At 42.4% G+C, this 13,119-nt stretch overlaps 1 protein-coding gene across 1 annotated transcript in view; it reads right to left on the reverse strand.

Moving 5' to 3' along the window:
- ADAMTS18 (ADAM metallopeptidase with thrombospondin type 1 motif 18) overlaps positions 1-13,119 on the reverse strand; it is a 618,263-nt gene that overhangs the window by 45,495 nt on the left and 559,649 nt on the right. The window contains exons 13-17 of the mRNA XM_081275079.1: positions 12,924-13,072; positions 6,268-6,440; positions 2,283-2,413; positions 1,454-1,577; positions 162-406 (exon numbers count right to left, since the gene is read on the reverse strand). Of these exons, the coding sequence (XP_081131205.1) occupies positions 162-406; positions 1,454-1,577; positions 2,283-2,413; positions 6,268-6,440; positions 12,924-13,072 (822 nt within the window). The remainder of the gene's footprint in view (positions 1-161; positions 407-1,453; positions 1,578-2,282; positions 2,414-6,267; positions 6,441-12,923; positions 13,073-13,119) is intronic.

Here is a 13,119-nt window from a genome sequence, read left to right on the forward strand (position 1 = left end):
TGCACCACCATACCAGCTCCTCCTTGGACTTTGAAAGTTAGCCCTATTAGGAAATAAATCTGAAGCAAAAGGACGGGAGTCCTTTGAGCTAGCTCAAATTAGAGTCTTCGCTCTAAATGCAGCTAGAAGCACTGAGAACTGAATCAGCAGAAGGGGCTTACTTCAAAGACCAGCGTCTCATTTGTGGGTCCTGGTGCATACAGACGTTCCGGCTGATTAAAGGAGCGCTGGTATTCAAATGTGGTCCCAGCAAAGAAGAAGTCCCCTGGCCAGTCAATGCTCCAGCCCCCTGTGAGGTAATACTTTTGACTGAGGCTTCGAACAGCAAGATAACTGGAGGACACCTGCAGCTCCTGGATCTCAATGCTTCGGGCTCCCGCTGGAATGACGACCACTGGATAATATTCTAAACGGAAAGAAGAGAACATTTCTGTAGTCTACACTGTGCATTGGAGAAAGGCAACTAGAAGCACCTGCAGCGGAGGGGTGTCCATCTTTATACTGCAGAGTTTTTGAATCATTAACTGATATCGGTTCCCATTCCACAAAGTCAAAATGAAAATTTAACTCGTTTTCAAGTGGTAGAAACATTAGAAGAAAATACATTTGGCTTTTCCAGTGTTTTACCAAGCAGGTGTTTGCAGTTGAGAGACACGTCCGTCTCGTTCCTAGCCCACTGATGTGGATTAACAGGGAACTAACTGTAGGCTGATAGGGTGTGGCTGGAGGAAGTAAATCACTGGCGGTGTGCCTTTGGGATTCACATTTTGTCCCTGGTGAGCAGAGCTCTCTCTGCTTCTTGTTCGCCATGTCCTGAGCAGATTCTCCCCACCCCCTACACTTCCACCATGATGTTTTGCCTCACCTTGGGCCCTGAGTAATGGAGTTGGCTGACCATGGACCAAACTTCTGAAACCAGGAGCCAAAATAAACTTTTCCTCCTCTGAGTTGTTCTTGTCAGGCATTTTGGTCACAGTGACAGAGAGTTGACTAACACACCAACTAAGGTCACAAAACTCAAGAATACTCCTTGTTCTTTTTCATCTCACCAGAAGAAACCTAGTCATGTATCCTCAACAGTGAGTCTCAGAAAACAGGGATCAAAGATTTACTTTTACTCAAGATGTTTAGATAATTGCTTTGAACATTCATGTACCACTGTGAGCACAAGTCCTCTGACTTTCACAGTAAGTTTCTTTGTTTAGCAAATGCTCGTGGGGGCTAGGATAAGCCGGTTGGCATATTTAAACTGCAGAGTGGGATGGCATTTCTGAGATATACTATATTGGCAAAACTTCCCTCTAAAGACCGTCTGTCCTCCCTTGTTCCTGTAGGAGTGACAGAAGCTCTCATCTCGGTGTGTCTCAGCAGGTACTATGTTAGCGTGACTTGAACTTGTTCAGCTGCACCCACGCTTCACCAGCCACAGCAGAGAAGGAGCAGCATCTCTTACCATTTGCTTTGTGCTGGTTGAGGTACAGGCCTTTGTAAAACTTGCAGGTTGAATTATCACCTTTGCAAACGCCACACGCATCCAAAACTGCTTTAGAGCCAAGTTCATGATCACATCCCACTGGCTATGACCAAAAAAAAAAAAAAAAGTGAGAAAATATGAAATCGGAAAAGTCAGTGGCTGAGAATAACTAGAAGGTGCATGTTTTCTATATTTATTGATTAAAAAGTACAGTGTCAAGTTTCTCAAATCTTTTCTCCACCATTACTGGACACGTAACGGAGCAGGTTGCATGCATTAGCTAAGACTCTATACCTGTGAAAGTGGAACAAAATTACTACTAACGCCAGGTGAGATTTTCAGGCCGGCTCTGACTGGACGAAATGCTGGACAGCTGGACAGCATACCTACATCCACACACTCCCCCTAAGAGGATCAAAGAGCTCAGAGTCAAACTGAAATGGGAGAGTGAGTGAGCACCCGGCAAGAAAGGAAAAGAAACAGCTCTCTTTCGAAATACATATTTTGAGGTTCTAACAATACAGTGAATGTACTTAGAAAAATGCAGAAGTTTAGCATTATTTACATTCTCCTTTTTTTACTTCACTATGGAAAGTAGGCTATTCTACACGTAGGGAAAGGGACTGAAAGAGGAACTGAAATGACTAGATAGGGGACATGCAGAAATTGAGCCAGGAACGTGGAGGTGGCATTCCTATCCCAATTAAACCTTGCCTGCAGAGAATCTCTCACAACACTCCTGACAGCAACCATTTACTATGAGGAAACGCAGCAGGGCCATACCCTCAAGGCAGGAATGTTCACTTACTTCACAAATCCCATCAATACAAACGTCGTTTTTGTGGGGGGAGCAAGGAGTTCCGTCTTTCACCTTGCCAGACATTGCAAAGAAAAACTCAAAGTTCTCGGCCTTGCAGTACAGTTTACATCGATCTTCCTCTAGAAGCAAAGAGATAAGCGTGGACATGGTCAAGGGAAAATTGCAAGGAAATGCTCTGATCATCAAAAGGCCTGTTAAATTTACTCAGCAAACCATGATCAAAACAGATGACGTTATGCACAGTTTCATGTGTGTGCATCTGCAAATCCACATGGGCATGTGGCTTTTAAAAATATGAACCCCACTTAACAATCCAGGGAATGGGAAGCTGGAGCTCAATAGTAGAGTGCTTGGCCTAGTATGGGTGAGGCCCTGGGTTTGATAGCCAGCTTGCAACCATCCCCAAAATGACCATTTAACAATCCATATAAAGCCTATCTTTGGTGACAGTCACCACATATAAGACTGGTGGATTGTGTAGCTAGTCTCTTGGATAGTGAATCTTCTAGGCTTCATGGGCCGTGTGCCAATGAAACTGATTTTAAGAAACAGTTCAGGCCATGGCTTGATTGCCTTGATTTAGGACTGGGTTACTTTAGATATTTATTCCATCTATAAAGAGGAAAATTTTTAGGCACTTCATAAAAAAAAAGCACACTGTCAATCATGTTCAGAAAACACATAGAGCAAAACCATAACATGAAGAAGAAGAAGGAGGAGGAGGAGGAGGAGGAGGAGGAGGAGGAGGAGGAGGAGGAGGAGGAGAAATAAAGACTCCTAAAGGCAGAAAAGGAGCTCGGGATAACCCTGAAGGACCTCAGAAGTTTTCTGAGACCATGGATAAAAGAAAAAAAATATTATTTTTACGGTGCTCATGTTATCATATCAGAATGAAGTTACTATGTCAACTTCTCAAACACAAAGCGCTCTCTTTGGCTGGGAATTCCAGATGACGTCGATCACATGGGACCTTCTGTAGGCGACACCGAGTGACATCCCTAACAACAGTTTTACAACAAATGTGTAAATAGATTGCAAATAGTCATGATTCATCAAAACCCCCCAATAAAAGACAAAGTCAAAAGTTAATGTGAAAGAAATTAATTTATTATGGTTGAAATATGTAGATGTGTGGGTGGATTAAGTTTCTCAGCTCTGATTTTTGAAAAAAGAAATATCAGATTTAATGCCTCCTAATTTCTGCACATGAGATTAGGAAGTTGGATGACACACATCTCTATCATTCCCAAGTATTAACATATTCCAGAAAGCTCACATTTTCCAGCCAGATTCCTGGGAAAGTTTATGAACTGATCCATTAGAAACAGAAAGAGAAAAGGTGATGGGGTGGGTCGGGAGAGCTCACTAATGTAGAACAAGGGCTGTTGACAATTACAAATAAAGTCTTCCCTTGCTCTTCTTCAATGGCAGGAGTGTCACAGACCGTCAAGTCACAGTCAGTCTCTTCTGATGTAAGTATAAGAAGAAGAGGAACAGACCTGATGCCCTTAAATTTTCTATCTCCCTCCCCGGGGAAGTGTGATTCCAGAGGCTGTGGATGACACACACACTCTCTCATGCAACTTACAGATCACCTCCTACACAAAAAGAGCTCAATAAACATCTGTAGAGAGAAAAAGTGAGATTGCACGCTCCCTATTTAGTGAAAACTGCAATAGGGTTAGTAAAAGAACATCGAAACCCGAAAGCCATTCTAATGGAGTGAGAAGAAATTGCGGTGTAATTCCAATTTGCATTTTCCTGGTTGCTGGAGAGGTTGAACACTTTTTCATATATTTGTTGACTCTGTGTGTTTTATCTCTTGAGAAACATCTGTTTAGTTTAGCCCATTTCTTGATTGGTTATTTGTTTTCTTGGGGTTAAGCTCTTTGAGTTCTTCATACATTCTGGATTATTAATCTCTATCAGCAGAGCAGTAGCAGAGATTTTTCTCCTGCTCTGCAGTCTCTCTCTTCATACTCTTTATCATTTCTTTTGCTACAGAAGCTTATTAATTTGATGCCATCAAAAAAAGCATCTTTCAAGTTATAAAATTCATCTGTTTAACTTTCTCTTCATGTATTTGACGCAAAAGTCATTTAAAAGACAACAGGTTTCATGAACACTGTATTTGAAGACAGTTGCAATGTGGGAAAGACCAAGGAGTATCCGAGAAGCCAAGCAAAGAACAGAGGGAAGAGCAGGGAAGGACACGGTGCCCCGGAGGAAGGACCTACATAAGAAACACAGGATTAGGAGAGTATGCCACCAAGAGAGGACACATCTTCAAATCCCTAAACAGGAGCAGCCCCAGCTGTTCCGTCCACTCCCATGTTCCACCAGGCTGCATAGCATCCGTCCTGGGAGGACACCTCTAGTGATGAAGAACTTCCATCTCACAAAGGGGACAGACACACTTCCACTGGGAACAGACACACTTCCGTTGGGGAGAGACAATATTCATTCATTCATTTCTAAAGTCTTAGATGCTGAAGATACGAGCATGCTGAACTCGGGCAGAGGCTTAGTCTCTGTGGAGCCTAAATTCTCCAGGGGAGAAAGATAATAAATTGACTGGATTCAAAAGAATACATTCAGGCCCTGATAAGAGCTATGAAAAATTTGGCAGGGTGAAGGTGTCAGAGAATGGAATGAAGGAAGGATACTTTGGAGGGGCTGGCAAGGGAGGTCTGAGAAACTCTTGGGAGATTCCAAGAGATCATAGCCCTTGAATGGCGTTCTCCAAAGCAGTTTCAGACAAATCTTAAACTTTTTCTCTTCAGTAGCTCTTCAAAGTCTGTAATGTAACTAGTCTCTTTTCTGTAGCAATGTTCACAACATTCATTACTTCTCCTAAGACACAGCTTTCAGAGTGTTCCTATGTGATTACAGCTGGGCTTTTGGATAGTCCCAACCCAGAACTTGATCAATGATCCTGAAATGGCTGAGATGATACTGAGCAAAGATGCACCCTCTTCCCCCTTGATTTGGTAGTGCTATTTGCTAGGCTGATGTCTCTAATTACATTAATTTCCTTGATAGCAATTAATATAAGTTCATCTTGAGCTTTTGCATAAGAACCCTTCGTAAATTGTCCGAAAATTTGGGTCTCTTCTCCTTCCACACACCCCTTCTGCTCGTGGTATTTGGGATTCATATGTATCTTTTCTCAAGGGAACTTGGGTGAGTTTTGATAAATCAAGTGGATATAAAATCAGAATCAGGGAGTTCATAACCCACTTGAATCAAACTGTGAAATATGATATATTAAGAACTATGTAATGTTTTGAATGACCAACAATAAAAAAAAAATCAGAATGAAAACAACTAGAACAGTGACAGCTTATTCTATGTAGGCAAAAGAAAGCACATTAAATTCTCACATTGCAACTAAAATAAATGCTTTGGTCTTCAGCCAAAATAAAAACAAGTTAATTTAAAAAGCAAAACACAAGCCATAATTTTTAGTTATCGTAAGTACTAAGAACCTAGTATAGAGATCATTTTTATTCATGCTTTTTTTTTGGGGGGGGGTGCCCACATACACACATGCTGTCTACAAACAAGCCTTCCTGGGCTTGAAATCATCGGACTTGTCAGTTACTGAGGACAATGTCTCTATGGGGTATATATGGTTTCATGAATTTGGGGTCTGGACAACTCATACCAATTTCAATTAAGATCCCTGGGAGACAAAATTGCTGAAACGTCAAAACTAAATTTGGAAACATAACCAAACACATGGATCCTTTGGCTCACGGATTGGGGAGACAAGGAGTGTCTTGTGGATTAAAAAAAAAAAAAAGGTGTGGAAAAATAAACAAAACCTATGGAAGTGAACAGAAACGGAACCAGGACGAGTCTGGGGAGTGAGGGGTGAACAGTGAAGCTCTGTTACAAGGGCAGCGGTGGCTTCTCAGTTGTTCCTTCTCATGGAGACGTTTGTGAGTGCGTGCCCCAGAGGCTGAGTTACCTTCCACTTTGGTGTAGGGTTTCCACTGGTAGAACCATCCACGGAAAGGTTTGCTGTTGTACTCTGCACACTGCTGGGCTCGAAAATCCAGGCTGTTTTTATGACAGGGCTCCATGTTGCACAGCTGATAAACACGGCCAGAGCCCGGACAGAACTTGCCACCATACTGAGGCCTAAAAAATAAAATTCAAGAACTTCAGTGCTAGCCATCCGAGGCCTCGCTATGAGGCACATGCAATAATAAGGGAAGGGACAATCCACCTGAGCGCTGTTACCGTGTGTGCCGCTGTACACAGATTATCACAGGAAGGGAAATACGGAGATATGACTTCCCACATCCCTCTTCGTCCACTGCAGACATAATGAATGAATCAGGGGATTCTCTCTCTCTCTTTTTTTTTTTTTTTTTGCAGAAACTTGGCCTGGGCTCAAAATCTTTCTCAACATAGCCTTAGGCATCTATTCCTCCTTAATTGGCATATAAAATCAGACTTATTTGCCCTCTTTTATTTAGTTTTTATATTCTGGCAATTTCCTTAATGACTAATGAAAGGATATTTTTTTAATGATTTTTATTGGTGCCTTATAATCATACATAATAGCGGGATTGTCGCATTTGTGCATGCACATACATAATCTGATCAGTATCATTCCCTGTGTCTCCCCTTTCCCTATCTCTTGCCCTGCACAAAAGTCAACTCAAAGTTGACTTTTTAGGAATTAGACGAGAAACCTTGCAATGGCTAGAGGAAAACACAGGGTCAACATTCCAACATACAGGCAAAGACATGAACTTCTTTAATAAGACCCCTAAAACTCAAGAAATAAAACCAAGAATCAATAAGTGGGATGGCATTAAACTTAAAAACTTCTGCATAGCAAAAAAATCAAAACAAAACAAAAAACTAAGAGCATGAAGAGAGAGACTACGGATTGGGAGAAAAAAAATATTTGCCAGCTACTCTCTGGACAGAGAATTAATATCCAGAAATATAAAGAGCTCAAAAAACACCAACCAACAACCCAATCAATAAATGAACACAAGAACTCAACAGACATTTCTCAAAAGAAGAAACACTAATGTCCAAAGGACATCTGTAAGGAGAATGCCTCCTTCATCAGGGAAATCCGTAGACATACTCCTCCACCCTTAGTAACATCCTGTGTGTTCAGTGGCACTGGCTTCTGGTCCTCCTGACAGGGACCCACTGTCATCGCCAGCTTCTCCCACTTCCCAGGACTCTCATCATCTTCCTAGGCTTTTCCAAAATGCACCCTCACAGAGAAGGGCAGGACCCTGGGGAGCAGGAACAAAGTCCCATTTGCCATGATCTCCTGTCCAGCTGTCAGTCCTCAGGATGACATTTGGATTGATCCTGAGGGAAAACATTGCTTTGTTTTCATGCACTTAACCTTGCAGGGGGCCTCCTGCTTTCCTGCCAAGCACAGTGGGACATGGCTTTCCAGAGTAGGGAATCCCATTGGAACATAAATGGTTATGATCTAAGGGCAAGCTCTTTAAGATCTTACTTGGCAGACTCTGATCTACCAAAACCAGAGAGCAAGACAAACACCATCACAACCACATTGACAATCACTTCTAACCACCTACCTAGTCTACTCTGTGCACAGAGAGATTCCTTCTTTTCATTACCCGCTTCTCATAGCCTTCTCCAAAGGCTGAAACTCAACTGAGGATCCGATGCCAACATGTAACATAAAAGGAGCTCCAGATTAATAAATTGATGGGATTAAAATTCCTGGTTTCCCTGGGAAGCACGATCATGCTATAAAACACCTTGGGGTTTGCTCCAGCATCCTATCAAACTCTCCCATGACTGCCTGCTAAGATGGACTCAACAGAAACAGGAAGGGCCACATGGCCAGGCGAGATTTTTGTGCTATCTCAAAACATTCTGGAAAAACTACTCAAACACACAGCAGACATGGTGCTAGATCAAAGCCCTAAAGACTTCTTCAATGATCATCTAAAAAGCATTTGGAAAACCTTAATGTGCTTCATCATAACTTCAATATTCCTAGCCATCTTCACAAGGCATATTTAAAACAGATTTCTCAGTGGAAGACTTTCTGCCTGAGAGTCAACAAATAACTCTCATTTGGGTTGATCATATATCACGAAGTGAAAGGGCACCTCAGCATGTTGCCTCTTAACTCACAGAACTTGTAACATGGAAAAGACCTCCAGACTCAAGCAGTGTCTTCCCCTCATTGCACAGATGAAAGGAAAGAGAGAGAGGATGGAGCTTATAAAACTTGCTGAATGATGAGGCCACACAGCTAGAGGAGACAGAGCACAGCTCACCCCTGGGCCTCCAGATTCTGCCCAGGACTCTTTCCTATTCAACTGTGCCTACGTTTCACTGAGTTAGGAGCCCTATGTGGGAAGAGGGGGAGAGAGAGAGTGGCATAGTGGCCAGGGTGCCAGCCTCTTACATGGAGACAGATCTGGTTTTGAATATTCTGTCTCTTCCCAACTTGACTTTAGGCAATTTTATTGAAACTCTTCATCTATAAAATGAGAGCAATTTTGGCAACTGATATAGTATTTTAATTTGGGCAAAGTTAGCACAAATAAATTATATCTGTTTTAAAATACTTTATACTTGTGTATTACCTACCCACACTGCACTGGGTAGTTTGCAATGTGGATTTTACATATGCATATATTTCATTTGTCATTATGGGACAAGGCAAAGCCATCAAAAGTAATGACTAACAAGACTTTGAGCTTTTCTTTTTAATCTTCCAACTCAGATACATTTTTGAGTAGCTTTAAGTATGAGTGTGAGAATAAATTAAGAAAAAATTCTACCATAAAATCCTTCCATATAGTAATCCATTTATGATTAAAAACAAAAAAAAGGGAAACAGAATACAAAAGTCTAAGCATCTGATTCTGTCCTTATGTTAGATTACTAACATTTGCTTCTGTGCAGTTCATCCTGACTACAGGTGGCTGGTGCTCTTAGGATCACTTGGGGGAGCTCCATTAATTATACATACATACACGTGTATGCACATATATATGTACACACACACCCATGGATTCCTGGGCCCCTCCACAGACTCTCAATTAGAATGTATGAACTGTGCTTTTAAAAGAAATCAGTGTGATTTTTCAAGTATACTGGTAGTTCTGATAATTAAACCTGGGAATGGCTGGCTGGAAAATGGGCCACAGATTCCATTCAATTATTGTTCTAGAGCCATGGTTTCCCTCTGCTCTCCATTTGCTTAGCAGTGTTAGAGTAGCTAGTAGATAATTCTTTCTCCATAGACTCTTGCTTCAGGAAAGTTCTAGAATGTCACTGCTAATTTTCTTGAGAAATTTATAGAATTTCCCCAGTGTTATGGTTTGGATGTGAGGTGTCCCCCAAAAGCTCATGTGTGAGACAGTGCAAAAAGGTTCAGAGGAGAAATGATTGGGTTGTGAGAGTCTTAACCCAATGAGTGATTTATTTCCTGATAGGGATTAACTGAGTGGTAACTGGAGTGGCAGGATGTGGCTGGAGGAGGTGGGGATTGGGGCGTGGCTTTGGGTGTATATTTGTGTCTGGCCAGTGGACTCTCTCTCTGCTTCCTGATCATCATGTGAGCTGGTTCCCTCTGCCACACTCTTCCACCATGATGTTCTGCCTCACCTCCAGCCTCGAGGAATGGAGCTGGACTTCTATGGACTCAGACCTCTGAAACCATGAGCCCTCTGATAACCTTTTCCTCCTCTACAGTTGATCTGGTCGGGGTCCTTTTAGTCACAGCAGTGAAAAACGCTGAACTAAAACACCCAGGCTTTCTCACGGTGTAGCAACCAGAAAAAGATGCCAAAGGGTTAAGACTGGGGATCTGGTCCGAGTCTGCCTTTTGCAGCATGGTGCCCAGGCAGGGGCTGCTTCTGTGATCAGCATCCTCTGACTCCCCTATCCAGCTGCCATCGGTAAAACAACTGATTTCAATCCATGTGTCACCATCCACCAGACTGGGAACAAATGTCTAAAGAAGTATTTTGTGAGACAATAGAAACCTGAGACTGGACCAATTAAGAACTCCTAGAAGAGACATGAGAGAACAGAGGTGGCCACAGGTGCTGCTGGTAATGGCTGTTCCAGGAGTAGACAAATTTTACACTCTATGAAACCTCAACCATTTGATAAATCCATAACCCGGGCAGGAATGATCCATGTTTCATGAAATAAAAAAATGTACTGGGAAAAGCACCACTAAATGAAATAGGCCCCATATTGCTTCTCAGATGAGAAAATAAAAAGGGTCAGCTGACTGATGAGAACAGAGGAACCCAATGCTGAAACTGAAGCAAGAAAGAAACCAGTAACTTGAAATTGGGAGGAATTAAAAAAAAAAGGGCAAATTAAGAGCAGAGACAGAACAATCAATTCGGCTGTCCTGGGATGGCTGACCCTCTACTTGTTTTGTGACTTCATGCAGAGTTCAAGTAAACACTATCCTGATGATCCTCCATCTTGTTCAACATGATGAAACTGCACTGAGTAGAATTACTTCAGCGATTAATCCTTTTATTAGGCATCTCTGAAATTACAATATGGTTTTTTCCCAAATGAGTCCCTATTATAATGAGAGTTCTCCATCCCATAGATATGAGAAAGGTTTTAATTTAAATCTCGGGGGCGTCACACATGCACTTTACCAGCAGAGCTATTAAACTGGGTCATCTATTTCTTTTTTGGGAAAACAGTGAGATTGTAAAATTTCGTGATGTATGAAAACCAGATCCATGAAATATGCTTCAAAAATGTAAAGTAATATAAAGGTTTTTAACAATTCTAGCTAAGACATGGGCTGTGTTCAAAGTTTCAGAAGGGTGGTTTTAATAATCTGGTATGAGTTATAAATGCATCAAAGCCTTCCTCCCTTTATGCCCAGTGACTGGATCTGATGAGACCCCAGCGACTCAATGGAAGACGATTCTGCCCCTCATAAGACATTGGGCAATGCCTGGCATTATTGTCATTTGTCACAACTTGAGGGTGGGGAGTTGGAAAGTGATCCTACTAGTACCAGATGGGCAGATGACAAAGTTGCTGCTAACTATCCTGCAATGTACAGGGCAAACCCCACAAAAGAATTTTCCAGCACTTCATGTCAGTAGTGCTGAAGCTGAAAAACCCTAGGTTAACCCAAGATATCCCAAATAGTGCTTGACAAATCATGGTCAAGTTAACTCCAAACTGCTCCTTATAATTTGGGGGAGGGGGAGGGGAACAACAACAACAACAACAACAACAACAACAAAATCCTTTTTGATCCAGCTCAGCCTGCTGACTCAGATGAAGTACCCTTTGTCTCTTTAAGTTTCCTTTTTCTCTCGCCGCATTATTTAATTCTCAATTTACCATTTATGCAATGCTTATGACATACCAGTCCCTTCCGAAACATTCTGTAACTATTAGCTGTTGTAGGTGCTATCATTATCCTATTCTCACAAATTAGGACTCTGGGAACAGAGAGAGTCTGTTGTGGGTGGCCACACAGCTAGCAGGCCAGCATGCAAACCCAGGGGCTTCGGAATCTATGTTCTTAAGCCCTGTGCTCTTCCATCTCTCAGACTATATCGGGAAGTCACCTGGACTATTTTCAAGGTCCCCGTCACATTCTTCTGACCCTATTAGCATTCTCTGGGCCCAGGAGCATCAGTGATGTCTCTGCCTCCCTCCTTTGCTTCTGTGGCGTGATCCTGTCTTCCTGGTGAACTTGAGGTGAGAGGAATAAAACCCACACCGTCCCCAGATCCTTCTTCTGAGTGCCCACTGGATGCTCCCTATGTTACAGGCACTCTCTAGACACAATTTCTAGTTCTCCCGAGGACATCATAGGATCATAGCAGGGTATTCCATACGTCTCTCCATTCCACCCACAAACCTGAGCTGAGAGTTCAAGCGATTTCCTCAAAGCCATACATTTAAGAGGTGGCAGACACGTGACCTGGAGTCTTTGTCTGAAGCCTAGGCTCTTTCTAGATCACATGCAATGGAAAATACCTGACATGTAACTTAGCATATATGACAGTAACCTAAGCACACCGGCATTTACACAGAGCATGGATGGCAATTCAGACTCTAGTCTGACTCAACCAGAGTGCCCACAGGGACCATCGGCCAATTTCAATCCATACGTGATTTAACTTGTCCTCTTAGTGGCTTTTTGTTTTCAAAGGAAATTGAATTTCTCGTCAATAATTTAAAAATTGGAAAACTTCACACATAACTTTTTTTTTTTTTTTTGGTTTCTTTTGAGAAGTCAGGCAGAACAGTCAGCCCACGTTGGTATACATTCCTGCAAAGCAAAAATAAGCACATTTTCTCCAACTCACAGCTTGACACACAGCCATGCATTCCACCAACTGAGCTTCTGTGCTCTATAATCTCTCAGGCACCTGACTGTATGACTGTAGAGCCCAGGGTAGGTTAAGAAAGGAACTTGGGCTATGACTTGTCCTTGATGGTCACATTCATGCGTGGAATAAGTTCTTCTCTGTGTTTTGGTTTCTGCCCACCCTGCCTCCAATTGTGTGCAGATTGTAAAATCCTGGTTGACTGTTATTCCCCAGAGGGAAGAAAACCAGTGTGTTACTGGCTGGCTTTCTGTGGGAGCCTTACTTGGGGTTATTGCAGTGTCTCTCCTGATACTTGACTCCTCCACCACAAGTTCTGGAACATTCTGACCACTTCGACCAGGTGGACCACTGGCCATGGATGGGCCGGGGCCCAAGCTCCCCAAACTTTACACACTGGCCTTGCCGACACCACTGTGAAAAGAACGTGGGACACGGTTCCCGTCAGAGCGCACCTGGGA

The sequence above is a fragment of the Spermophilus citellus genome (genome assembly GCF_964194105.1).
Source record: "Spermophilus citellus genome assembly, chromosome: 18".
In the NCBI taxonomy this organism is placed as follows: Eukaryota; Metazoa; Chordata; class Mammalia; order Rodentia; family Sciuridae; genus Spermophilus; species Spermophilus citellus.